The 27550-nt window shown below is 45.2% G+C and overlaps 1 protein-coding gene across 5 annotated transcripts in view; it reads right to left on the bottom strand.

The window, feature by feature from the left end:
* AUTS2 (activator of transcription and developmental regulator AUTS2) overlaps window positions 1–27550 on the bottom strand; it is a 1119937-nt gene that overhangs the window by 317825 nt on the left and 774562 nt on the right. For all 5 annotated transcript variants that reach the window (XM_027126203.1, XM_027126199.1, XM_027126201.1 and 2 more), the window contains exon 5: window positions 4468–4497. In XM_027126203.1, the coding sequence (XP_026982004.1) occupies window positions 4468–4497 (30 nt within the window). The remainder of the gene's footprint in view (window positions 1–4467; window positions 4498–27550) is intronic.

The raw sequence follows: 27550 nt of genomic DNA, 5'->3' as shown, positions 1-27550 counted from the left end.
TATGAAGAGGTTGTGTGTGTCTGTGTACTGCATGCAGTATACACCACACATCTACAAACATAAGCATGTGGGGTGCGCGAACACACACGACACCTCTATAGCTTTCAGGACTTTCTCTTGGGCTGTCAAAATGTTAGAAGCATTAAACAGAGGAAAGTAAATGCTTCTCTTTGACATCTGTAAAAAGGCAGTAGTGCTCAAAACCAGTTGTATAAAAATTATCAGGAAGCTTTTAAAAAAATACAGATGCGGTGGCCCCCACCCCAGATAGACTGCATCAGACCCTCTCTCCTGTGCTGGGTATCTGGGAACTGACAGTGTTTGGCTTGTGGGACGAGGACTGTACAACCCACTTCATCACCATCTGATCCCTCCAGGCCGGCATGCTTGCTCTCGACTCCAGGTTGCGCCCAAAGGAAAGCCTGGTGTTTGGGGTAAGGAATTAAAAAAATCATCGTTTGGGGACCCTTCCAAATTTCACAACACTTCCGTTCAGCTTGTGTCAGGAAGAAGTGCCCTAGGGGATGAAGGCTGAGCCCCGGGTTCCAGTGGAAAAAAAAAAATCACACCTCTTATCCTCTGGCAGGTTTTCTGGCAAATCCTGAGCTTTTGGAAGAGAAAGATAGCCTCCCTCCTTCCCCAAGCGATTCTCCCTCACCACACTCCAAGGAAAACTAGTGAAAGTTAACATTTACAGAGCACTTACTACGGACCAGGAACTGAGCCAATTTCATTATTACAAAACTCTAGGTGGAGCTGTTGTTACCCCCATTTGGCAGATGAGAGAACCAAGGCTTGTCCATGGCTCCAGGACAGTAAGGGACCGTCAGAAGCAAGCCCAGGCCATCAGACTCGGAGGCCCAAGTGCTTGACTACTGGCCGCTACACCTTCCAACCAGCTCTGTCACATGGCCCACAAAATACACAGGGAGCGGGTAAATGGAAAGAGAATTATTTTTCATCTCCACATTGATTTCATAACCAAACGGGGGGTGTTTCTTAGCACAATAGGCTGCTGCCAGTGGTAGAGAAAGAGAGGAAACAAGAGAAAATATAGGCCAAATATGTGGAAATATGCGTGTTGCCTCTTTGTTCTCATGATACCAATTCATTTCCAGTGGGGGATTGGAATAATTGCTTAACTTGGGTGATTAAGGTGTCAAGTGCTGCCTCTTTTCTTTGCACTAACTGCAAAGACGAACAGTCCCACATCTAAGACGCAGTGTTTCCAGCCTTCTCTAATCTTCCACCCAATTTGTACAAAAGTCCTCCAGGTCCGCTGACATTAACGTGAGAGGTATTCACGTGGCTGTGAGGGGAGGGTAAGGGATGTTTGCCCAGTGTCTCATCAAGCCTCTTCCATGTATAAGAATGCCTCCTGCACTTATGGAAAGCTCTGCTTTTCTAGCCCCTTTCGCAGTCCCTTCCATGTTAATTAGTAAGGGTATCATTTTATAAATTACAGCTTCGTATCAGAGGAAAGCAGAGTTTATCCTAATTCAGTCAGCTGTGTGAAATACAGTACCCTAACTTTAGACCGCCAGTTCTGCAGATCCCTACAGAGTAAGAGAATGACAGGTCTTCCTGAGAGAAATCCCAGCGGGTCCTTGCAAGTCTCACTTTTGCCTCTGACAGCATCCCTGGCGGGCTTGCTGAAGGCATCCCAGGACACGGAGTGGCATCTTTTCTACCACTAGCAATTCAGATTTGAATGCGAATCCTCCAAGCAGCACATGAAAGCAGCCCAGGTTAGTCTGGGGCTCTGAGGGGGGCCCAGGCAAGAGGCTCCGGCACAGGGGAGGCTGTGAGGGGCCCAGGCTCCGGCTCGGAGGAGAAGTCTGGGAGGGTAGTGTTAAAGTCGATGATAAACACCAGACAATCTCAGTCCAAAAGGGGAAGCCTGACAGTCTTAACTGTAACAGGGCCAAGCAGGCACGACTGCAATTACAGAGTCTTGACTGTTCCTGCCGGGAGCCCTCTGGAGGAGAGCCGGGTGGCAGGGCAGGGACAGATGATGTGAGTGCCGCTGTGAAGCAGCTCCCGAGTAAGAAGAAGAGGACCTGCAGGGCCACCACAGTCCACAGGAAAAGCAACTGGGGTGTCCGAGGCAGGAAATGCACACATGTCAGAGGACCGCTCCCAACGGCCCTCTGTGCCCCGTCATCACCCCTCCCGCGGACTTGCCTACGGACATCTTATTCTCCTTTGTTGTCCTGAAATCACCCCGAACTCAGAGCCGTGGGTGCTGGCTACCTTCCCACTGCCCATTCCTCTGGGCCGACACTTCGCTGCTTCCCACACTCAGAGGCGAAAACCTGGGCGGCAAAGACTCGGGGACTCAGATCCCAGCAAACAACTAGTTGTGGTGCTCTCAGGATGCAGCAAACACCTTGGCCCCCAGACACCCCTGAAAACCACAGGCGGCGCTGATAGTTCTCGACATTACCAGAGTTAGCGATCATCTAGACAGGGGCTGCTGGACACCTGAAGAGAGTCTGAGGCAACCGGACTGGGACTCGGTCCAGGCATCAGGACTCGCACAGCTCCCAGGGCATTTGCAGGCGCAGTCTAGGTTGACACTGCTGATCAGGACACCTAGGTGGAACGCAAAGCTGAACGTCCTTGCTGCCTTCTGCCACTGCTGGAGACGGTGACACTTCCTGAAGTCACACTGCCTTTTAAGGAAGGAAGGTCTGCTCGGCTGTGAAACCTCGAGGAAGCCTCGTCCCCTTGGAGAAGTACCGCTCACTTGGAAAAGGGAGATCAACGATCACCTGTAAAAGATCTCCAGCAGTGGCCAGAAGTACCAGTCCCTCCCCGGATGCCTGCGACGCCTGATGGAACGAGACGACTACCGCCCTGTGGGATGTGGCCCGGACGGCTCTGGGGGCCAGCGAGCTCGCCTGAATGCTGAGCCCCTACGTGTCTCTGGCACCCAAGACCCACTGGCTGCCTGAGGCACTGGGGGACCGACTTCCAAGGAGCTAGGACTCCTGGGGGCTGGAGAAAGGAAGCTCCTACTTGTCAGTTAAACAAAAGAATAATCCACAGCCCCCTTTCCAGTGTGTACGTTCACTGTCATCCAACAGCCCATTACCATGTCACAGCGCAGCGCACCCTTCCGTAGGTCACTTTGTTTAAAATGACATGGATAATGCACATGTCAGCAAGCTGACAGTCCTAGCCGTCCTTCAGAGATAAAAACCTCAAGGCGAGAGTCTGCTCTTATCTCGGGGACATGCATTGGTCTGTCGTCCAAGTCAGGCAGAACATGATTTCTCCAGAGAGCACTTTTTTCATTTCCTGATTTTAAGGAAATCAAATAAGCACCATTTGTCTTCATCTGAATATGCTTGACCTGCTCAAATGATGATGTCTCGCATTTTATAACGGGCTACATATGCTGAATTCAAATTAACGACAGCACAGAACAAGAGTCTTTAGATCTCTCTTGGAGGCTGGCAGCAGAGAAGGAGGGAGAATTCTAGGCTTGACGGAAAGATCCTACCAAATACTAACCACAGGATTCTGAGTCAAATCCGCCAGCACGCAGGAGGTGAGAGTCAGAGAACAGGGCTCAGGAAAGCCAGCTGTGCGGGACAGATCCAGAAGCTGGGGACAGGAGGACTGGTACCTCCCTCCTGGTGCCAAGCAATATAGAAACCACGGTATTCAGGTAACTCTTTTCAAAATACATAGAGTGGGAATAAAATTGGAAAGAAATTTGGTTGGGGGGTTGGGACAGCTAGAAAGAAAGACCAAACAGACAATCCCTTTGCCTCAGGCAGCAGAATGTTCACTTTACCAGGTTGTGATCCTATCTTCCGGAAGCCCCCAAATCGAGCTCCTTTTCTTGATCCGCGTCGAACTGGATACAAAGAGGCTGGTGGCCATCAGCCTTGAAACAGAGCATGTACCTGCCGGAAGGAGTGCCCTCCCCCCGACCACCCACCTGGACGAGGAGAGAGTGGTTCCCACCTGACAGCCCCGGCCCACCTCTCCCCGCATGAAGACACTCCTAGAAACAAACGATTAACATTTCTATCAAGAAGACCAATATGTACAGAAAAGCAGGAAGAAGCATATGGGTCAGTGAAAGACATGCAGGAACGACATTATAAATGCATACATACTAGCAGGTTTAATGTTCCAATCAAGGATAAAACAAGAAAAATCACATGGCTATTAAAATAAACAATTTCCTCTTTTAAAAGCTTCTATAAAGTGAAAACATAGTGTCACATATACGCAACATTAAAGGGCTTATTTTTAAAAAGTGGGGCTCACAAATTCAATGTTATTTCTTATCACAGGCAATGTCACTGTGTGAATAAAGCCTGTCTCTGCAGAAGAGAGGTGCTGCCAACATGCAGCTGGCATCCCCCGCCCTGAGGCTGTGAGAGGGAGACGCGGTGTTCATGGTGCTTGTGTACTATGCCCACAGTGGGGGGATGAAGGGGGGCTTACCTTCTCTTCCTGGTCACTATCGCTGTCACACTGAAAAGGAAGACAGGAGAAGAAGCATTAGTGCAAAAATCGAGTATGTTTTTGCTATTGCTACAGAAAATAAAAAAAGCAAGACACGTAAAGGAAATAGGAAACGTTGTCTGAGCTAAAAAGTTTCTTCAGCTCAAGTGCTGTAAACAGAAACAGAAGCAAAATGCCGAGAAGTTGTTCTGTTGAATTCATCTGATGCCGGTGCTCCGTGGCTCGTTCTGTGGTCAGTTGGTCACACCAGTGAGCACCCCCTGCTGCACGGCGGAGCCAACTGGGCCATGAGATTAAGGTAAATCAAGATTATTCAATGGGATTCAGAGCGAAATCAATTTCTTAATGGAGATGTTCTACCTTCAGCTAATGTGAACGGAGCGCTCTCTCTCTCTCCTGGTGCTTTTCTAGAGGAAAAGAGGTAAACCTTTGGGCACTTCATTCTCTCATCTGGGCTTTGAAAGAAACAGAACACGTTCAGCAAGGCTCACCACTTGTGATCGCCCAGAGAAAAGAGGGAATATTCTCTATTAAAAACATGTCAAGAACAAGAGGTCAGGGTAACAAATCAATGATATGGGCAAAAAAGAAAAAAAAAGTTTTAGGGCAGGAGACTCACACCGTATCTAACAGATTCCAAATTCCAACTGTTGACTTCGGTTTCAGAAGACCAGAGAATGATAGTTAACTCAAAGCTTTGGGTTCCTCATTAGAAGGAAAGGAAAAAAAAAAAGAACACAAATTTTATTAAAAACCAAGAGTGTTTTGTTATCTAATATTTGATTTTTTTTTTTCTTTTTTAGGTCCTCTCTCTACTCTTCCCAGTTTTGTATCTTTGGGCCAAGTATGTCCACCCAGCTAAGCTTATTTCCTTATTTTTCAAAGAAAATAATGATGTTGGGTGAGATTGTCATTAAGATGACAAATTAATTTCTCCAATAATATGTGTTGAAAGCTTAAGCCTTATGACAGGCTATAAGGAAAATGGAATCAAAGATTCTGCTGTCATGGAATTAACAGACTTAATATTAGTTAATCGAGTTTAATAGACTGAGACCTAAATGATTTTAACAGAGAAGCAAGTTCTGTAATAATAACTAATATTTGTGGGTGCTTACTGTGTGCTATATACCATGCTAAGCATTTTACCTCAATTATTTTATGTAGTCTTCCACAGATCCCATAAAGTGAGTCTTACCACCCCCACTTCAGAAGCGAGACAACTGAAGCACAGAGAGATGACGTAACTTGCGGGAGTTACGAGAGTATGCAGCAATCGCAAAACTAAGCTTGAACTCAAACCAAATGTGAGTCTGCAGCTTGCCCCCTTCACCATCACAGGACACTTCCTCTCGAGGATGAAGTTTAAACTCCTTCAAGTGGCATTCAAGGCTCCGGGCAGATAGTCCCCAAACCACTTTTCACACCGCCTGTTTCCAGTATTTGATTTTTAAAAAGCGGGTGTGTTCTGTCAGAGTAAACACTCAGCATGTGAATACATCCATTCGTTCACGCAGCAGCCCTTGATGAGCGCCGCAAGCTGCTCAGACATTCAGTCAAGACGCAGGACTGGTCCCTGAGCAGCTTTCAGTGTCACAGTCGAGGTACCCAGTGTGACGTGATCAGAGATATACCTACTCCGTGAGGATGAATCTTCCGTGGGGTGGAGGAGAGATGGTGTGCCGTGGGGAAAGGCCCAGGTCACAGGGAGGCCGGGTTGGCAGCCCTTACAGTGTCTAGACCAGCACGGTGCATGGCTTGAGAAAGGGCAGAACAGATGGCAGAGCAGCTCTGAGGGGAGAACCAACAGGGCTTGATAATACATGGATGTGGGAAGCAAGTAGGAGGGACGAGTTTACGACGATGCCAAGGTTTTTTAGCGAGGCCACCTGGACAAGGGAGCTGATGCAGCTATGAACAGAAACAGGAAATAAATGTGCTCATACGGCAGCCACTGCTGGCTCCACACCCACAGCCATTCACACCCCCTTCTCCCTAGTCTGTACCTTCTCCTGACATTTCGAGATTGAAAAAGCCAGCTATTCTCTCTTTCCCAGCTTTCCTTGCAGCTAAGGGTGGCCGTAAGACCCACTTTTGGGCCTTGAGGAAATGTCTGCTGAAGGTTCTGGAAAACCCCTTTCTCCTCAAAAAAAAAGGAGAAAAGCAGGAAGCACTGCCTCTTTCCTCTGAACATCACTGCATGAGGATGTGATGTCCAGATCTGTGGCAGCCATCTTGCAAAAATGAAGCCAAAGGCTGAAGTACAAAAACAAGGGAAGAAAAATCCTGGCACAAGTGAGACACGTGAACCAACCTCAGAGCAGCCTGCCTCCCGACTTTTTCGTTCAGACAACAATAAGTCACCTTATTGTTTAAACCACCATTAGGGTGTTTTCAGTGCAAAGTAACAAAACCCCCATCCAAATGGACATCTTGCTGTATTAAGGTTCAATTTGGGGGCTACTTCTTTCCAGCCTAAGCTGTCTGTACAATCAGCATCAGGAACTCACACAGCAACCTCATGGCCTGGAGAGCTGTAACATTTTCTGCTCTTCCCACTGGTTCCTCAATACCACGGGTTTATCAGAGGTTTGGTGACAGTGCTTTAACCACTGCATTGTCTTCAACCAGGCTCCCAACCTCGGATCGTCTTAACTTACTTTCTTCTGCCTGATGAGCGATTGCTCTGTTACAATACGTCAGGCCAGCTGAGAATGAAAATGGGTGAGATGAAGACCTTGAAGGCCTCCAACAGCAGACGGATGAAGAGCAGCCGTTCTCCTGACTGTGTAGTTTCTCCATTGCCTTGAATTAACTTGAGGTTCCCAAGTTCCGGCACATTTTCAAGAGTGACAAAGCATGAATCAGGAGGGGTGTGCAAGAGAAAAGAGGATGTTGCCAGGCAGGCTCATTTCCCCAGATGTTCACAGCCCGCCTTGTGCGGTACTCAATGGCAGCTGAAGGCCGAGGCAGAGGATTTGCCCGCACCCCCAAGGACTGGTGTGCAGGGGCTAGAAGGAGTGGGGAGGACAGCAGGGGCAAAGAATCACCACTGTCCACGCCCCTCCCCCCACCCTAACAGCAGGATGGCCCTGGGAATGGTTATTTCTATCAAAGTGTCGAGCTTCCTGCTCTCCAACAGTCCAGTTCTAATTTCAAGGTCCACTTAATTCTGCATCAAGTAATTACTGATATACCCAGAAGCACCTTGTCTCCAGAGTTAAGCATATGGTGAAGAACTGAGACCTACTGGTACCCATTATGGAAGCAGCACGGATGCCAAGCCGATTAAAAATGCTCAGGCTCCCCACACAACATGCCGGGTGAGTGACAGCCCCTCGACAAGGCCAGTCACAGAGTCTGCCAAAACAGTCTGTGCTGCGCTGGGGCCCACATGGCGCGCTGAGAAAACAGTTCCATTTCTGGTATTAAATTCCCATACTGACCCGAGGACTTTGCCGTGAGCTCAGCAGGAACGCACCATCCAATTTACAGCTCCGCTCTCTGGAGCCTCGAGTGCCAGCCCCTGGCAGAGACGAATGATGGTCAACCCCTCCAGCTCATAAATTATGCAAAGGCAATAAAGGCACTCAGCAAACAGCGCCCAACGTTTGCCTAGCCTGGCTCCTAACACGCTCTGCAAAAGCCAGAAGCTCGACACATACAAGAGGTCTATTCCACTCATAAAGGGGGTTTGTTGACAACCCCAGACGGAAAGCGAGCCACAGTCCTAAGGAGTCTTTCTGCTTCGCTGGCAGAGGTTTACGGGCCTGCTTTATGAAAAAGGGAGGCTGTTTTATGGAGTCGGTGTGGGTAAAATTCATGGTCTCAAATTCACATTTAATACACTGTACGGCTTTCACACCCTAAGTTCAATACGTCGTGGATTTCTGGACAAATGATTCTTGGTCTTGAAAGGTTAAAAGAAGAAGTGTCTGCTCCTCACTCCCTAGATACCCACTCCAATTTATGAGAGTTCACATACAGCCACCTCCTGAGTCAGGTTTATGTTCTGCATGAGGCCCGGAAATGGAAAAGGCATGTCAAATGCAGAAACGGGGTCCCAGCTGATTTGACCATTTTAAGCATTTTGACATCGGGGTCCTGTATTGGTTTATTAGCAAACAGGTTGCACGCTAACGACCAGCTTGACATGACAGAGTACTCTCCAGGACTAGATTTCAAAGCCCTTTGTGAACAGCTGAAAATATTTTCCTCTATTTTAAAAGCTGGACAGGAAGAATTCTCGATCACTCAGCCTTCACACAAAGACATGACCCCCAACCCACCAAAGACAAGAGAGGGAAAGAGGAGGCATGAAATCCAAGCCACATGCCTCGAATGCAGAATCAGAAAGAGACCAGCTCCTAACCTGAGTACCTCCGGTCATTCCAACCCATCACACTCAACTTCCTCTCCACCTCCTCTTCCCTCTAGTTTCCCAAATTAGAACCAAACCTTTGGAGGTAACTTCTTCCTTTCCCAGACAAGCCCCACCTCTTAAACTGTGCAAATAACCAACCAACCCCCTCCCCAATATCTTCTCCTTTTGAAAATTAATACGTACGTATTAAATAGATTTAAAAAAAATCACCCATCAGCCTACCATCTACAAATAAACACTGTTAACACATTTGTATAATTCATTCCTGTGTTTCCTCCATTCTCTACATCCTTCACTCACAAATGTTAAGAAATGAAAATAAAGTCCTAGTATTTGGTAACCTGCTTTGTTTTTACCTAATATGTCAAATATTTTAGTTGAATGAGTAATATTTGCCAGTAGCATCACAGTTTTTAAAAGGCTGCACTGTAATCCACTGTAATGGATTGTAAATTGTCTAGTAAAAAAATTCCCTAGTGCTGGAAATTTGGAATGTTTCCATTGAACATGCTGGAATTTTTCCCTTGTACACATTCACCAATATTGCTCTTTCCTAGTATCTGTTCACAGCCCTTCCTTTTCTGCATATTCTTTAATGTCATTGTTTCCCTAGAGTTGCATTTGCAGGTCTATCGTTTCTATATGATTTCCACGGGAGTCCTTAAAGATTCCCTTGGTTCCAGCTACCATGTATATGTTGAGACTAAAAAAAATGTCTGTGCCTACCATTTGCCAGCTATGTGACTTTGAGAAAGTTATTTAAACTCTCTGAGTTTCAGTTTACTTATCTGTAAAGTGTGGGTAATAATGGCATTTCCCTCCTAAGGAGATGAGAATAAAATGAGTTAATACATGTAAACAACTTAGACATAGTACAGAGGAAGTGTAGACAATTAATGTTAACCAGCACTAACAGATGTTTTTGTCTGCTATACCCCCTTCCTGAAGCCCTATAAACACCTCAGGCTCAAGTATCCATCTAAATCCAGACGCACCATCTTCTACTCACCCCACACCTGCCCCCTCCCGTGCTGTTCCTGGTAATGACGTCACCATGCAATCACTCAACTGCCCGAGTGAAGAGTCTTGTCAGCCTCCTTGATTCCGTTCTTGAGCAGATCTATCTTTCTCTCTCACCCCACATTACTGATTCAACTTTCTAAATCCTCTCCATCTTCATGGCCATGGCCGATGCTGTAGTTCAGGCTTTTCTTTTATCATTACAAGAGGCTAATGACTGCTTTCCAGGGCCTATAGTCTCTTTCGTTTCTAATCCGGTCCTTACTGACTGGAGTGGATTTCCTAAATTCCAATTTGATCATGACACTTCCCATGGCCGAGAGGGCAATGAAAACTCTTCACGCTGTTTCCAACTCTCCCACTCCCCACTGCTCCTCCAACACAGTGCTTCTCGGGCTTTCTTTGGAGAAGGACCGTTTGTTTTTGTTCTAATTTCCAATACGTTTTAGACCCATACTTTGTAAGATATAATAAAAAATAAATTGCTAGAAAAATGAAAAAGCAAAGACACGTAAAAATATGTTACTGTTAGATTTAAGAGATACAAAATTATTCTACTGAATTGCTATAAAAGTTCCCAAATGCTTACTCTCAAGTGCTGTACTAACCTCACAGTGGATTAGTTACAAACAGCTCACAGACTGGCCTTGGTCTGCATCCACTCTTTGAGTGGTATCACCCTAACACATCCCTTGCTCCAGTCACACCCCAGCACACTCGGTCACACCCTCTGGCCCTTCCATCTTTGCACTTAACAATGCCCCCTGCCTGGAATTCTATTCTTCCAAGTTTCTACCTAAAAACTTGTAATTTACCTTTAAAAACAGAGTTTCCTCTGAATCTTCCAATACTCTTCCTAGAATTTAAGGATTCTTAGAGGGCTTCCCTGGTGGCGCAGTGGTTGGGAATCCACCTGTCAATGCAGGGGACACAGGTTCGAACCCTGGTGCAGGAAGATCCCACATGCCGAGGAGCAACTAAACCCGTGTGCCACCACTACTGAGCCTGCGCTCTAGAGCCCGTGTGCCACAACTACTGAAGCCCGTGAGCCACAACTACTGAAGCCCGTGTGCCTAGAGCCTGTGCTCCGCAACGAGAGAGGCAACCGCAATGAGAGGCCCGTGCATTGTAACGAAGAGTAGCCCCTGCTCGCCCCAACTAGAGAAAGCCTGCACGTAGCAACGAAGACCCAATGCAGCCAAAAAATAAAAAGGAATTCTTAGAATTCCAGTACTCTTCTTAGAATTAACCGCTTCTGTCTCCATCCCTTACAAAACTGTATTTTCACTGTTGGCCACAACAGTCTTCCCTGCTACAGCGTGCACTCTGTGTAGGTAAAGGGCAGTGCCTGTTCATCTTTCTCCAGGCCTCGAGATACAGCCGATGCTCAATCATATTGATAGATCCCTCTCACTCATCTCAAGAATTCCTGATTTCATGCAGCATAAGCAAACTATGATTTAAAAGACAAGTAATTCCAAAGAAAGAAGGCACAGGAAACACTGACTAACTGCTTAATACAATGGGATGTATGTTTGAACACAATGGGCAGACCTAAAATTATTTGCAGAACCAAAGGAGTTGGGGCCCAGAAGAAAATATCTTCCATTAAAAGGCCCAGACAAGACATAATTAGGATTTTATTGTACTTCTTCAAAAGCAAACATTTCTCATTTCCATTTGGGAATCTCAACATCTGTGTTTTAAGGCTCTGATACATATAGAAATAAGCTAAGGTCTGTGACACCTCTCTGCCTCACTCGGAATGAGGGAACGAGATGGAATTCCAGGGACCTTGTGATGGAATGCATTCTTAAGCAGAAAGTGGCAATCATTGAATATATCACACACAATGACATTGAGGAGGGCACTGCTCCCTATTCTGCTCAATGGACCTTGCTGGAACAGTTATTTCGTATCTCAAATCCATTTATCATTGCCACCAAAGATGTCAGGGCTGAACACCACGGCTGAACAAAGTTATTTTATTCTTCTTTCTGCCTAAAGGAAATGAGAGGAAAATGAGGGAGAACCCCAACTTGTAAACTATAGCACCTAACATCAAGTACAATTTCACTTTGCCAGTGATAAAATGAATCGATTCCCCTTTGGGGCAGGCGGTTTCCCTAAGATGGTAAAGACATCCCTCACCTAAAAGCAATTTCAGAAGAAGCCACCTGCAGAAAACATGACACTTACTTTCTTATTTAAAGAAGTGAGGTAGCAGCATGGTGACTAAAAACATGTACACCACCATCTTCCCATCTGCCCAGTTCCTTGTACATGCAAAAACCGGGCAGTATTTTGTACCACATATGGCAACTCTGATGCTGTCTGTCTTTTATCACTCCACAAAGCCCTCCTTTCACATTGTTTTTTTTAAATTAATTTATTTTTTATTTTTGGCTACATTGGGTCTTCATTGCTGCACAAGGGCTTTCTCTAGTTGCAGTGAGCGGGGGCTACTCTTCGTTGCGGTGTGTGGGCTTCTCTTGTTGCAGAGCACGGGCTCTAGGCGAGCAGGCTTCAGTAGTTGTGACTCGCGGGCTCTAGAGCGCAGGCTCAGTAGTTGTGGTGCACAGGATTAGTTGCTCCACGGCATGTGGGCTCTTCCCAGACCAGGGCTCGAACCTGTGTCCCCTGCGTTGGCAGGCAGATTCTTAACCACTGCGCCACCAGAGAAGTCCCTCACATTGTTTACGTTGTTCTCATACTGGCTTTGGACTGTAAGTGAAATTTAAAGCTATTGGGGCCCTAGAAATAAACAGAATATTTTAACTCTGAAAATGGTTTGGGTTTTCTCACTGTAAAATGATGTCATTGGTTTCTCTTCCCCTGTATTTCCACAATAACTACATCTTATCAAGTAAAATAGCTCAAAAAAAAAAATGAAAGTAGGGGACTTCCCTAGCGGTCCAGTGGTTAAGACTTCGCCTTCCAATGCAGGGGGTGCGGGTTCGATCCCTGGTTGGGGAGCTAAGATCCCACATGCCTCATGGCCAAAAATACAAAACATAAAACAGAAGCAATATTGTAACAAATTCAATAAAGACTTTAAAAATGGTCCACATCAAAAAACTCTTTAGGGCTTCCCTGGTGGCGCAGTGGTTGGGAATCTGCCTGCCAATGCAGGGGACATGGGTTCGAGCCCTGGTCTGGGCCCTGGTCTGGGAAGATCCCACATGCTGCGGAGCAACTGGGCCCGTGAGCCACAACTACTGAGCCTGTGCGTCTGGAGCCTGTACTCCGCAACGGGAGAGGCCGCGACAGTGAGAGGCCTGTGCACCGCGATGAAGAGTGGCCCCCACTTGCCGTAACTGAAGAAGGCCCTCGCACAGAAACGAAGACCCAACACAGCCAAAAATAAATAAATAAATTTATTTAAAAAAAAAAAAAAGAAAGAAAAGAAAGCCTAATCAAAAGATGTGTGTTCCCAACAATACTTTAAAAGATAAGAATAAAACTTCTGACAGTCGCAAAATGAGCACATTTGAAAATAATATAAGGTCTATATATTATTAAGGTCAGTCTTCAGCTGTTCGGAAGGTAAAATGGAGAACAAACTTTCAGAAGGTTCTGGAATTTTGTGCTGGTAACCTTATCATTCCTATATGGGGACTCCTCAGAATCTGGCATCTTTTCAAGTTCTCAGCTTGAACTGGCCGGAGTTCAAACAGCCATTGTGATCTGAGGGGGCTAAGAGAAAACTTATTTTCCCTCCAGGGCCTCTCAAATGATCACACATTTTCTCTCAGTAAATAATTTTAAAGTGACTACTGTGTGCCAGGCTCATTCTGAGCACTGATTAGAAGCGCGAATATCCTGCCAGAAATCCAGTTTTCCAGCCTGAAGTACTCCAGCTCACAAATTAATTTTCAATATTGTTTTCCTTTTTGTCACCTGGAAATCCAGGTATAGTAAAAAAACAATTTATATGCTGTAAATTTCCACTTAGCTCATTAAAATACTGTGAGGTTTTTGGAAATAGGGGAAGAAATGGATATTTCGCAAACTTCTGAAGTGTTCAGCACTTTTTTTTTTCCTTAGAAGAAAGGAAGTCACATTTTGCCAGGTATAAACATACATAAACCCCAAAGATGAAATGTACTTAAAACCCAGAGCTCTCAAGCCTCAGTGATTGCCAAGATGAGAAAAATGAGTTTCTTATCCAAAGGTAAAACAGACAGTCTAGGGCCCAGTGATTTGTAAACCATCTCTTTTAAGCTTAAGCAACAGATCCTTTGCCTCTCTGTCATTGATTTACTGATTCTAAGTCATCAATAGCATTAATCCATACCTGCCTGGGGACCTGTTACAAATGACTTTGAAGATGGTGTGAAGGAAGAGTTTATTATGAGACCACAGTGTTATTACCAGGGAGACCTTCTCTGTTATCTTCTTTGGCAGGATTCTATTTGTGACCCCCTGTAATGCTGCAATTTTCCCTTTCTAGATCACAGTTGCTTGTTCCTTTGGGTGGGGCCTGAGCCCCCTAGGTTTGCTTCCACTAAAGCTTGGTTCTCTTCAGAGTCCTGTGTGAGCTAATAAAACCCAAATTTGCTGATGAGGAGAAAGGAAAAGCATGTTATGGGTTAAAATAATACAAGAGTCTATCTTTTCCACTGTGTTGTGATCCACAGAAATCATCCTGAGCCTTTTCCCTTTCTTCTCTGCCTGGGAAGCCAATTGCTTTGATTGCAGTGATATGAGCTAGCTAAAATGACTTGCCCTTGCTTGTGAGGCAAATGGAACATGCTAATAGAACTTATCGCATTACCCGATGCAAAAGTGCCATAGCTCATTACTTTAAGATAAAAGGATATCATTGCAGACGGCAAGCAGAATTGACTTTCTGAGGCCCGACTTGATGATGATTTAATCAACTGCTCTCTTTCACTTCTCATCTCTGCGCCTGTCGGTTTCACAGGTGCCGTTAAATGAGACACTCAGAAAGTGAGCGGAGGGAAAGAAATTGCTGTCATTACTTTTCAAGAAAGGAGGTATGCAAATTTTCGACAGAAAGATTGCGTTCATAATGGGTCTGGTAAAATACAAGGATCATGCTTGACAGGTGAGGGCAAGCCATTTGTATGTCCTTAAAGCAGAGCAACCTTCCTCATTTAGAAATGTGCTCGGTAAGAGAAACGACAAACGAGAGGCCTGGCGGGGCCGGGGGAGCGGCGGGGTGGGACCACACAGGGTTGGCTGGCACTGGTCTGAGTTCTAGGAAGGGGGAGGGTACTTAAGTCTTAGGGAAGCCAGAGCCAGATGAGCTAATAACAAAGCCCGGTTGCTCTTCGTCTGAACCAAAATGCCAACAAGCTCTTGAAAAGACCACCTTACTGTCCTTCATCTGTGACTGTGGAGCCAACTGGCCTAGGTTCAAATCCTGCCTCTACCACCTGTGATTTGGCTGTAGGACTTTGGACAAACAAGCTGCCTTTCTGCGCCTCAGTTTCATTAGCTATCAAATGGGGCTATTGATAGCATCAACCTCATGAGGTTGTGGAGAGCATTCACTGCATTAATAAACATATGGTAATAATATATATAATAAATATATAGGTAGTACACATAAAAGGGATTAGAACAGTGCCTGACACATAGGAAGAGCTCAAGAGGTGTTAGAGATCATTTGTTCATTCATTATTCAACGAAGAGTGAGGTTTTAATTAAAAAAAAATTTTTTAAGAGTATGTGTGCTACCTGGTGGCGTAGTGGTTCAGAATCTGCTTGCCAATGCAGGGGACAGGGGTTTGAGCCCCGGTCTGGGAAGATCCCACATGCCGCAGAGCACCTAAGCCCATGCGCCACAACTACTGAGACTGCGCTTTAGAGCTTGCGAGCCACAACTACTGAGCCCGCCTGCCACAACTACTGAAGCCCACGCGCCTAGAGCCTGTGCTCCACAGCAAGAGAAGACACAGCAATGAGAAGCCCCGTGCACCAAAACGAAGGGTAGCCCCACTCACTGCAACTAGAGAAAGCCTGTGCGCAGCAACGAAGACCCAACGCAGTCAAAAATAAATGAATGAATAAATAAATAAATTTATTTTAAAAAAAAGAGTATGTGTGTCAGGTGCTGGAAATCTAACTGGCTCTAGTTTAGACAGAATATAATCCTCCACTGATTTCACATATATGTCTTGTTCCCTGGCAGATGGTGAGTTCCTCAGAGAGTAGGTGTCCTAGGAATCATCACAGGGCTTAGTGCAGTTTTAAGGATCCTGAAAGATGCTCAACAACGATTTGATGATTTATGGACTCCCTCCCTCCCTCCTTCAATGCATTCCACATATCAGATACTTCCTGTGGAGCTCCAGCCCTCAGAGGAAGCTCCTCTCAGCAGTAGGAAATGTCTGTCTTTCACTGGGAGCCTCAGGTGATCGCCATGTGCCCCAGCCAGGGGAAGGACTGGTGCAGCCACTCTGCAAGGACAGCCTGGCTTGAATCACCTTCAGGAAGGCAGAATAAATCTGAACAGATTAGATGATCCGGGTGGTAGGAACAGAGGTGTTTTTTCATCCACTGCACCTTCAGTAGGTAATTGTTCTATTTTCTCCAAAACGCAAAGTAAAAGCATCTTTCTTAAAGTGCTTGTGACTCCAAGTTCTTTCTCCCTAGGTAACGAAGCTGCCGCAAACCATTCTTCCTTCAAGCCCCTAAGGTTGTGAGGCGCTGAATGTAAACTCCTGCTTTCCATGCTAAGTGGTGCCTACCCGATTCAATTCCCTGCCAAACGGACAATGTCCACCTCTGGCAAAAAAATTTAAAAAGAGGCGGAGCCACAACAGCAGAGCAGCTCGGAGCTGCCGATTCCGGAAAAGCCTGGTTCCTATCTCTGCAGCATAGCTCTTTCTGCGGAGGGATTCTCACTAGGCACTATCTCAAAGCATTTTCCCCTAAAAATGCCAACCCACAGCTATCAGTCATTCAAAAAGGATGTCCCAACAGCAGCCCTGGAAGGGAAGTATGATGACCCCTCCATTTTCAAGATGAGAAGTGAAGGCTTCCAAGGGCAGAGGTAGTACTGGAACCCAGTTCTGTCCTCCAGAGTTCATGTTCCCAGCAAGTATCTTCCTGACTGATGGCTTGGCAGAGGGTAAGTAGGGGCAAGCTGAAACTAAAGAGGTTTCGATGACGTAAGCAACAGTGAACGCAGCCCACCAGCCACGTTGCCACTCTCCCTGAGATGGCTCTCCCTTAAGAGCAGGACCTGGCACAGAACCCGCACATAGCACGTGCTTATTAAATCTCACGCTGACCTCAGTTCAGATTCTGACCCCTCAATTTAGCAGCCATGCAGTCTTGGGAAAGGTACTTACATCTTGGAGCCTACCTTTTTTTTTCAACCTGTAAAGGTGGATGATGCATACTCCAGAAGATTTTTTTGAGAATTAAATAAGTTCAAGCATGTGAAAGTAGCCAGAGAGAAATGCTAACAGTTTTTTCCAACTCCTTCCTGAAAGATATGTTGTATCACACACAGAAATGAGGTAACTTAATAGTCATTTAAATGTTGGGTTGGATTTTTCCATCATTTTATTGCCAGAGGGGAAATCATATTCTGTAAGGATTTCTGCTTGGGAGGCGTTTGAAGACTTGATACCATGCTACACAAAAACGGAAACAATAGCCCAAACAAACAAAAGCAGAAACTATCATTCCCGCTCAAAGAAGAGAACAACTGGAATGAATGGCTTTATTTCATGGATAAAGTACCAACAAGGAAAGACCCTTTAGAATTCAATTTTCTAAGCATTCCTGTCGGTTCTTGATGCACAGTTTGGGAGGTTAATATAGTTTGGACTTATTCTTCAGTCAAATAGTAGTCAGTGACTCTGTGTGTAGGGACTAAAGTAAAATGCATAGATCTAAGCTTTTGAATCTAAACTTGTAGGTTATGCATAGTGCAGACTATGTCTTATGGGCTTTGACATTATTAAGATGTTCATTGAAATTCAAACTGGAAAAGTAAATAAATGGACAGATACACAGAATAAACATCAAAAACATCAAGAGGCACTATTGGTGCAACTAGGAAGGCAGCCATTTTGGAATTTGTCCAGAGATCCTGACCAATCAGAATTAGGAGCTACTTGGATAGCCCTTTGCACAGATTTATTTATATGCAAGACCTATTTAAGGATGGAGCTAACAAAATTAGCCAACCGAGTAACGCTGGGAAGAGATCACACTTCCGAAAACATTAACTCTGGTAACTACAAAAATGGGGATTAGTTGAGAGAATATAACTAAAGTGCTTGTCACTTAGTAGGCACTCAGCAGTTCAGCAGAGGAGGTCTACCTCTCTGGGACACGTGGACATGTCTGTTCTCTCTTCCATATGTATGGACTTCTCTGGCCATTATTGTAGCTGCTGGTTTCCAGTACCTCCAACACTATGTCAGTTTTCCCAAACATATCTCAGAGTTTGCCTGCATCTTGCTCTTCCTAAACCCGGCACCTAGTAGGTGCTCAATAAATGTGTGTGAAAGAATGAATTCATAAACTACAGGAGCCAAACATCTCAGGGAGGGCTTCCCTGGTGGCGCAGTGGTTGAGAGTCCGCCTGCTGATGCAGGGGACACGGGTTCGTGCCCCGGTCCGGGAAGATCCCACGTGCCGCGGAGTGGCTGTGCCCATGAGCCATGGCCGCTGAGCCTGCGCGTCCAGAGCCTGTTGCTCCGCAACGGGAGAGGCCACAACAGTGAGAGGCCCGCGTACCGCAAAAACAAAACAAAACAAAAAAAAACCATCTCAGGGAAAGTGTCACAAGAAGTGTCTAATGAAGGAGATCAATAAATAAACAGTAGTTGATGGAATGGATGTTAAGGTGTTTGAAGATGGTGGGTGTCTCAGAGTGTCTATGAGAAAAACATGAACATAATTTTGAGGTTAAAAGTAAATCCTAAAAGAATAACACTGTACACTTGTAAAAATCCGATTTTAAGGTTATTCTTTTAAGGAAATCAGGAAACTCAAAATCCTAAAGTATTTCTTCTTACATTTGACTCACTTCAAGCCAACGAAAGCAACTGGAATTAAACAGGAAAAGGGAACAGGGTGCTCTCATATTGCTGAAACATAATGGCCACATTATCACCTTCCCACCAATCAGATTTTCTGTTTTATTTTTAAAATGCAAGATGGTGAAAGGAATAGAAATATGGTTTGGGGCAAACTGATGTACAAACATTAGAACGTAGTTCAAGGAGATCTGAAGACGTGTTGGACTGCCATCCCATAGGACCCAAATCCTGATTCCTTTTCTTCTTCTCTTTATTAGGTACTTCACTTTTGCCCCTCTTAGAATTCATTATTTTCATAACTGGGATTTTAAACTGAATTGTACCTAACAACAGTCTTTATTTTAGGGTGGCTTGAAAACCCCGTCTTCTATGTCATAAACAAGGAAGGGTAGGATTACTATAAATTGTCTGCAAGAAAATACAAATTGCCAAGATAAAAACACCCACTGGCCTGCCAGTCTCAAGTTTCCTGTTTTGACATACTATATGCAGTAATTTGGTATCCACAATCTCTTATTAGAAAATGAATGTGCTATTTTTCTGAATGCTGCAATTACAATAATTGAATTTAAAATGGGGATTGAGTTTCTCTATTTGGAGGAAAAGAATAATTGTGTATTTCTGATTAAAATCAAGGGGACTGAAAAGAGGTTGTACAAATTCCAGCTTCAGTCTCCCTGAGTGACTCCTCCTTGGGCCAGAGAAAAGAAACATTCAGATGCAGAGAAATGGACCAGCACCTCAGCAGCAGGCACTGTCTTCGGCCTCATTTGCTTTGTCTCCTGGCCTTCAGTCACAACACCCCTGTGACAGAAGCAATCAGAACACCAAGGCATTGTTACATTTTAAATGGCAGCCATGCTGGAGTTCCCCACTGTGTCAAAAATTAAGAGTTAAAATGCAAGGAAAACAAACATCTCTTTGTGTTGAAAATGCCTGTCCCCTTTTAGACTGCCAACATTTTGGAGTAGTCTTTATTTCTTCATTATAGGACCTCTCCCCTGGGTGGGGGAAATATAACGGCAGAAGGAATAGGGGGAGAAGGGAACTAATACTATTTTCTAAAGGGCTCAGCTTCTTTTGTTTTAGCAAATAATTATATAGAAAGTCACCTTTAAGGTTCGGATGTAAGAAAGGAAAAAGGGATGAAGAAAGAGGGCTATCTTGCCTCTGGAATGCCTTTTCATTTTATGTTTGATTGGTACCCTTCGGGCTTCTGAAACCCCTGTTTATTCACATGTGAAGGTAAATTTTAGTCTCACAAGTCCTCCTAAATGTTCCTTAAAATATAGCTTCTTATGGAAAAGAAAATTTCCAACACAAGGTGAGCCAAGGATTGTCTCTTTGTACTGCTTACTATGTTTTTAGTGGCATTACTGAGATATAATTGACATGAATAACCTGTCCATATTTAAAATGCACTATTTGATACACACATGTATACACCCGTGAAACCATCACCACAATTAGGAGAGTGAACACATCCACTGCGCTCAAAAGCTTCCTTGTGCTCCTTTGTTAATCCCCCCATCCTCTCCCTCCCTGAACCACCTATGCCTCTCCTTGCAACCATTGATCTGCTTTCTGTCACTATAGATTAGTTTGTGTATTTTCTAGAGTTTTATATAAATGGAATCATACAGTACGTACTCTTTTTTTTTTTCCTAAAACATCTTTATTGGAGTATAATTGCTTTAAGTATGTACTCTTTTTGTCTGGTTTCTATCATTCACTGCTTACCATTTGGACGCCTAATTAAAAGGGGGGCCTCCTAGCTCCAGCGTGGAAGGCAGCCCTCAGAGACTGCCTTGGCCAGGGTTTTACTGGCATCTCCCAGGAACAGGCCCGATTACTTGGTCTTAGTTTATTCTTAGGCTTTATTATGTACTTCAGTAATCAATAAGCACTTCTGTGGCAGAGGGTTTATTTTACCCTCTAAATCCAAGGAGGAGAGAATGATATTAAGACATCAGTATGGATGGGCTCTGCTGCTCTGTAACCTACGAGGAGAACGCAAGCAACGGGTTTAAATCTAGGAAGGTTACAGAGAAGTCACAGCCCCTGGCTGGATGGCAGGGGTCGTAAAAGACTCAGGCAAGATCTACAGCAATGCACTGTGAACTGATGGGACTCTCGGAGCAAAAATCCCAACTGAACAGGCATGCTGGTCATCTCCCCGGAAAGAATTATAAGCACTGGCTTGAGTGGAATGTGAAGAGCCCCTCTCAAAAATCCGAAATATTTCTTAACAGAACAAATGAAATGGTAGAGAACAAATGCTGATTGCAGGCTGGCTGTGTGGGAAGCCGTGCCCTAGTTTAGGAAGAAGCCTACTTGATAGTTGCCTGGCAGTCCCAGGAGGCTCTTAATTCTCTTTCCTGCAACTCCTGGCCCCAGGGCTCTGTGGTAATGATCACTGGAGCATCTTTTCTCTAGCTAGCCCTTGGAGACTCATCCTTCCTTTCAAAAGCAGAGAGGTCAATTCATGGGAGAGGAACGATAAATGGCTAATAAACATATGGGGAAAAAAATGTTCAACTTCACTGGTAATCAAAGAAATGCAGAGTAAAAAGAGATATATTTCTTTTTCATCTACCAAACTAGAAGAAAAACGTAAATGCTGATACACAGTGCTGGCAAGGTTGGAGTAACGCAGACACTCATCCACTGGTGGAGGAATGTCAGTTTTCTACCTGCAAAATAATTCTGCAGCGTGCATAAAGAGCCTTAATGCTTTTCATATTGTTTAGCTCAACTTTTCTCTTTCTATCTATCCGAAATGGAACAAAAACGTATATATGCATTTGTCTGAAAATTTCATCATGCAGTTAGCAAACAACCCGATAATATGTTCCTTACATGGCTACTCTCAGCACATAGGAAGGGACAGGAAATACGCTATGACACACTTACATATACTCCCTTTTTTAACCTTACACCTCCTCCTGAACCCCTCCCCACCCCCACGGTGTGGGGTTTAGTATTCCAATTTACAGTGAGAGAGTTAGGACTGCAGACATTAAGTAACTCACCAAGAGTCAGAGAGTTGTGAAAAGAGGCCCCAAGCATTTGAACCCGGGTTTTTCTAAATCTCTGGATGAATCCAGTACACAGACTTCATGAACCGAAATGTCCCCAAACTGAGGAACAGACAGATGCACCTGTGTAGTGTTTACCCATAAAAATAATGTTCCTAAGGAATTTTACTAAAAAGGAAAAAATGATCGTGGTCATAGAAAAGTTAAAAGAAAAATCCTAGAAGCGATCTTGGGTGAATTACATATCCTCTCTCAGGTTCAATTTTGTTTTTTCATGAATAAAATAGGGTAATAGTATCTGTCTCTTAAGGCAGAGGTAAGAACATAATCCACGAAAAGTACTGCTTTTATTGTTACTACTGCAATTAAAGAAGCAAAATGCAGGCTTCCCTGGTGGCGCAGTGGTTAAGAATCCGCCTGCCAATGCAGGGGATACAGGTTCGAGCCCTGGTCTGGGAAGATCCCACATGCCGCGGAGCAACTAAGCCCATGCGCCACAATTACTGAGCCTGCTCTCTAGAGCCCGTGAGCCACAACTGCTGAGCCCGTGTGCCACAACTACTGAAGCCCGAGAGCCTAGAGCCCGCGCTCCACAACAAGAAAGCCGCCACAATGAGAAGCCTGTGCACCGCAATGAAGAGTAGCCCCCACTCGCTGCAACTAGAGAAAGCCCGTGAGCAGCAAGGAAGACCCAATGTGGCCAAAAATAAATAATAAAATAAAATTAAAAAATTTATTTTAAAAAAAGAAGCAAAATGCATTTCATTATATGCACGATATTACTTTGAAATTGCTAAGCACACGTAGAAAGAAAAAAAGACTGGAAAAAGATGCACCAAGTGTCAACAGCGTCCATGTCTGAGTGATAAAGGGTTTGGATTATTTTCACGTTTAAATCTTGGTAATTAAAAAAAATCTCTTTAGTGATGTTATTTTTTAGTTAAAGGAGAAAAAGATACACACAGAGACATGCAAAATGTCACCCATGTGATAGAGTCCCTGAGAGCCTGATGGGTGCTGGTCTCCAGGGGTCATTAGATGGCAAAGAATAATGTCATTGTTTTTCAGAGCAAAGGATTTCTCTGTTCAGAGGGTTTTCCTGCATTTTTGTGGTCCAGCATGTCTAGGTGAGGACGTTTACTGTCCAGCTCATCATGTGTGTTTGGATTTAGATTCTGACGTTAACAGAAGTAATTGGGTAAATTATTCAACCTTGCTGTGGCTTTGTCTCCTCATCCATAAATTGGGAAAAATAACGTGTAGCTCTTAGATTTATGTGAGTGTTAAAGGAGAAAAATTAATGTATTTTAGGCATTTAACATAGTGCTAGGCCACAGTAAATGTCCAATAAATGGTGGTGAATGTCGTCTTCACCATCATCAAATCACCTCTCTATTATTCAGCCTGGCTCCTTTTGTCCTGCGGTGGGAGATGACTGTGCTGCCGTGAAGGTCGTGTGCCACCACGTTTGGGTGACAGACCCCAATCCACACAAGTACCCCCCGCACCTCTCCTGTACAATCCACACCCAGGAAGACCAAATGATCTTCAGTCTCCGAGGAGACCGTTTCCTTTACAGGCTAAACAGTGGTGGCGAAGGCCAGGTGTTTGAGCTAGCAGGTGAGAGGGGAAAAGCATGGCCGCAGGGTCCTCCGGGCATTGCAGCTTGCCTAATGTGCCCTTCAAGATACGACAGAAACAGATGGTCGTGAGGAGAGGCCCCCGGCTCAAAGGTTTCCATGGGATCAAAGGAATAGAAGAGGAAACCTCCAACCTGCCCACCACCCCAGGCTGCAAAGCTTATCCTTCCCAGCTCGGAGAAAGTACACAGAAGGCAGCTCACGCCTGTCTCCCTTCTGGAGAAACAGCTATTTCCAAAGCTTCTGAACCATACTCCACTGTGTCTTGGAAAAGGAACATGTAAGTAACGGTTTCCAAGCTGCCAAGAGCGTGGGTTTCACAGCGCACATTGCAAAGCTCACGCCTGTCACCGCGAGACGATAAGTGTGCTCTCCACGTCTCTCTCTCTCCCCTTCTAGATCTTAAAGGGTTACGCCTAGAAATTGCCTCGCTGTGCTTCTGGGACAGTATGAAGGATGACTGCCATTGCCACGGTCAGCTATGACAGCGCCAATTTGATGCGCTGCCATCAAGGGCCTTCTAAGAGCTGAGCGCCCTGATGGTTTTGTGATGCGAATAGTCACATTGCAAAATGGTTTTCCTCTCCCGCTGCCTCTGCCTCCATCTGCTGCTGGGCTAAAGGCACAGCCGGCTGCCTGCCTGTCACAGCATGTATTAAAATTAGCTGGGGAGGAGGCACTCAGTTGTGCTAATTACATTTTAATCATTGGAAATGTGTTGGCAAATCCAGCCTTGATTGCCATCTCGGAGTCTGTCTCCTCCAGCAGAGTGGAGGGGCTGTCTGCATTACGCAGGGCCTGCTGGGCCTTCTCCTTTCACAGAAGATAGACTGGGGGCCCTGCTGGCCCACCACTGAGACCGCTTTGGCACGCTACTAAAAAGCCACGAGGCTTGTTTCAAACCTTCCCTGTGTGAGGCCCGCTCATTCTCACTTCCCTGGGCATTCCAGCAACTTGGTACTTTTAACTAGAGTTTCAGTGGGCTGCTGCACCTCCCGGGCTCAAAGTGTATGTGTGTCAGAGGTGGGGGGCAAGGGCGCAGGAGGCTGCCTGCACATCTTCCCAGCACCAGGGACTCAAGAAGGGGCCTGCTGACAGGAGGCACCGTCCCTTGGGGGCAGACCATGACCGGAGCAGGCGCTGCGCTGGCGGGGCTGCCTTAGCAGCTGGGACAAGGTTGTAGGACAGAGAACCTCTCCTTTGGACCTCTGAGGGATGCTGAACGGGATTCATGGGGATGAAGATCATTGTTTCTCCCTGTAGTTAGGGAGCTAGTGAATGAAGGTCTCTGTTCCAAGAAGCAAGGAAAGCCAAGGACAGCCGCTTTTCCAGCAAAGCATGTCTGCTTCTGCTGCCAGGAGCCAGGAGCCAGCAGAAGGGGGAAAGCAGCTAGCTTGGGTAAGACTCTTTCAAAAGAGCCCACCTAGAGCAAGTTACTTGTTCTTGTTCAGCAAAAGGGCCTGAGTGTGTAGTCACTCATATTAGAAATGCTCACAAGTGGGGACTTCCTGTTTCCTGGAGGCTAGTTTGTTACAACAAAAGAGACCCCAAACAATATAAAATATGAAACAAATTTCCTTCCGAAGTGTGATGGGTTGTAGTAGTTACACTACTGAAGGTGTTGGGTATTAGGTGAAGTCATATGCAATCAGGCTGGAAAATGACAACTTTTTTTAAGTTCACACATTCCTTTCTAAAAATTTGCTCCTGTACCATAAATTATACATTACTGTCTGAAAGAAAATATGGGTAAACAAACAAACATGGTACCTCCATGACAGCACAAACTAAAATCCTGCAACAACATATGAAGAAACCATCCCGGGGCAAAAGGTGTGCAGATTCAGCGAAACTGTAGAACTACTCTTGAACAAAAAAAAGGCTTCTCTAACACATACGTAGAGTGCGAGGGAAAGGGGATTTCGAAGTCAGGCTTCAGAGGAGCCTGCAAATAGCAGGGAAGAACTCAGCAGGCAGGGTTGGTTGAGGACAGCACCACTCATCTGTGGACTGCTTTATGTATATGCATTGGTTTATGTACGTGTGTCTGTGTGTGCATGCCTGCGTGTGTGCGTGCATACAGAAGTTTCAAGAGCCTTCAGAGTGGTCTGATCTACCCACACAAAGCTACTGGCTTGACTCACTTTCTCTGTAACTTTGACACAGGCATAATACAGACATTTCTCCACCCTAAACAGAAGAAAGGAAGAAGGTGGCTGGGACTTTGAAGTTGCTGCGACCTTAAGACAATCACGAAGTGGAGGCCTCCTTGGGGAGCAACTAGGTGGACAAACGCAGTAGATGACCAGACCATAAACGGTTGAACCGAAACATTTTTTTGTCAGCGGAAGCAAAACTAATTTAAAATACCGTATGTAGCTTTTCCTATTTCAATGACTTGAGATGGTCTACTTTGCACGTTCATGGGAAAAGGCAAATCTCAACAGGTCTGCTAATATCACACATTTGAATACTGCCTTGAACTTTGCAATATACGTGCACGTGTGTTACATCATCCCATGCTCAAGACTAAGCTGCAGGCGAGCAGGGCAGGCAGCCTGACTGTACTTTACAGTGGAAATGACTGGAAATTCCGAAAGGGCGCATGACCTGGCAAGGCTCCACAGCTAGTGGTGGCAGAACCGGGACCAGAGCCGAGGCTGCTTGCCTAGCTTCATCTTTGCAAGAAAGGCATCATCAGGATATGGGACAGACAGACCCAAGAAGGCCAGAAAAAAAGCTAACGGGGCTGAGCGGATGCTCTCTGAGGACTGGAGGGTCAGGTGAAGCAGACCTCTCTCTAAGGAGTCCACACTCTTCTCTACGGGCATAAGTGAGCTCCCTGGAGAAAACCCGTTTACTCTGTGGTAATTTGCAGCCATAAGAGAACAATGACAGTGACAACACAGTCCCAAATGGTGAGCTCTTTGCTCCCAAAGTGAAGAAGCCCACCACTTTGGACCCGCTGCATTGGGAGACCTGGTAGCATCCGTTACAGCCTCTACAGAAATCAGACAGGCCAGAAAGCTGGTGAACTAAACTACAGACTAACTCTAGTAGTGCCGTGAGCCCTGGGGTTTTTCCTGAGTATCCATTGGGGCTAAGCTACACTTCTTTTCTCCTGAAAGCATCCTCTCACTCAGTCTTAGCCTGAGAGAGCAAGAGGGAACTCAGTAAATGACAGGCCTTTTCAGGACGTGTCAGGAAACACATTTCCCTGCCCTCCTTCTGTGCCATATTCTCTCCTTCCTGGGCAGTGAGCAGAATTCTCTATTTCTCACCTCTGAGATTCTCATAATTGTCTCCCCTACCGCTAAACCTCCCTCCTGACATTTCATTCTGAAGGCCTGTCCGACGAATGCAGGCGTAATGTGTCTGACACCCAGTTTGTGACCAAGCTACAAATGCCTCTTGCTTCCCACTTTTCAGGGACACAGAGCTGACTGGATATACATGCCCCGACTGCTCATGTGCAAATTCCAATTCCGTCAGGCCCACTGTGGATTATCCCTCATAGGAAGAGGTCACTAATTATATGTTCATCTCTACATGAGCTTTGCTGGTGCTTTGATTAAAATGTCTCTCCCCATTCAGGCCTCGGAAAAACATCACAAATAATTCACAGCCTCTGGACCTGCTGCTCTACACAATGGGCCACTGAACTTAGGGAACGTTGGGCAAAGGGAAGGTAACATGTGCTGAGAGCCTGTGGGTGCTGTCTTGGCTAACTGCTCTATGCTACCTCATTTCATCTTTATTTTAACCCTACAGGTTAAATAATATTACTCTTATTAACAAACCGTGGAAAAATTTTAGAAAGGTTGCTCAGCTCCTTCAAATTCAAATCTGGGAGAATATGATAGAAGACTCCATGTTCTTTTCACTTGAAAAGCATTGTGTAAGAACAAAAATGTTTAAAAAGAAATTGTAGACCACGAACAAGTATAT

This window comes from Aethalodelphis obliquidens, unplaced genomic scaffold, assembly GCF_003676395.1.
Source record: "Aethalodelphis obliquidens isolate GAN/ISIS:26980383/991018 unplaced genomic scaffold, ASM367639v1 scaffold30, whole genome shotgun sequence".
Taxonomy (NCBI): Eukaryota; Metazoa; Chordata; class Mammalia; order Artiodactyla; family Delphinidae; genus Aethalodelphis; species Aethalodelphis obliquidens.
The sequence above is the reverse complement of the archived record's forward strand: the minus strand, read 5'-3'. Positions and strand labels throughout refer to the sequence as shown.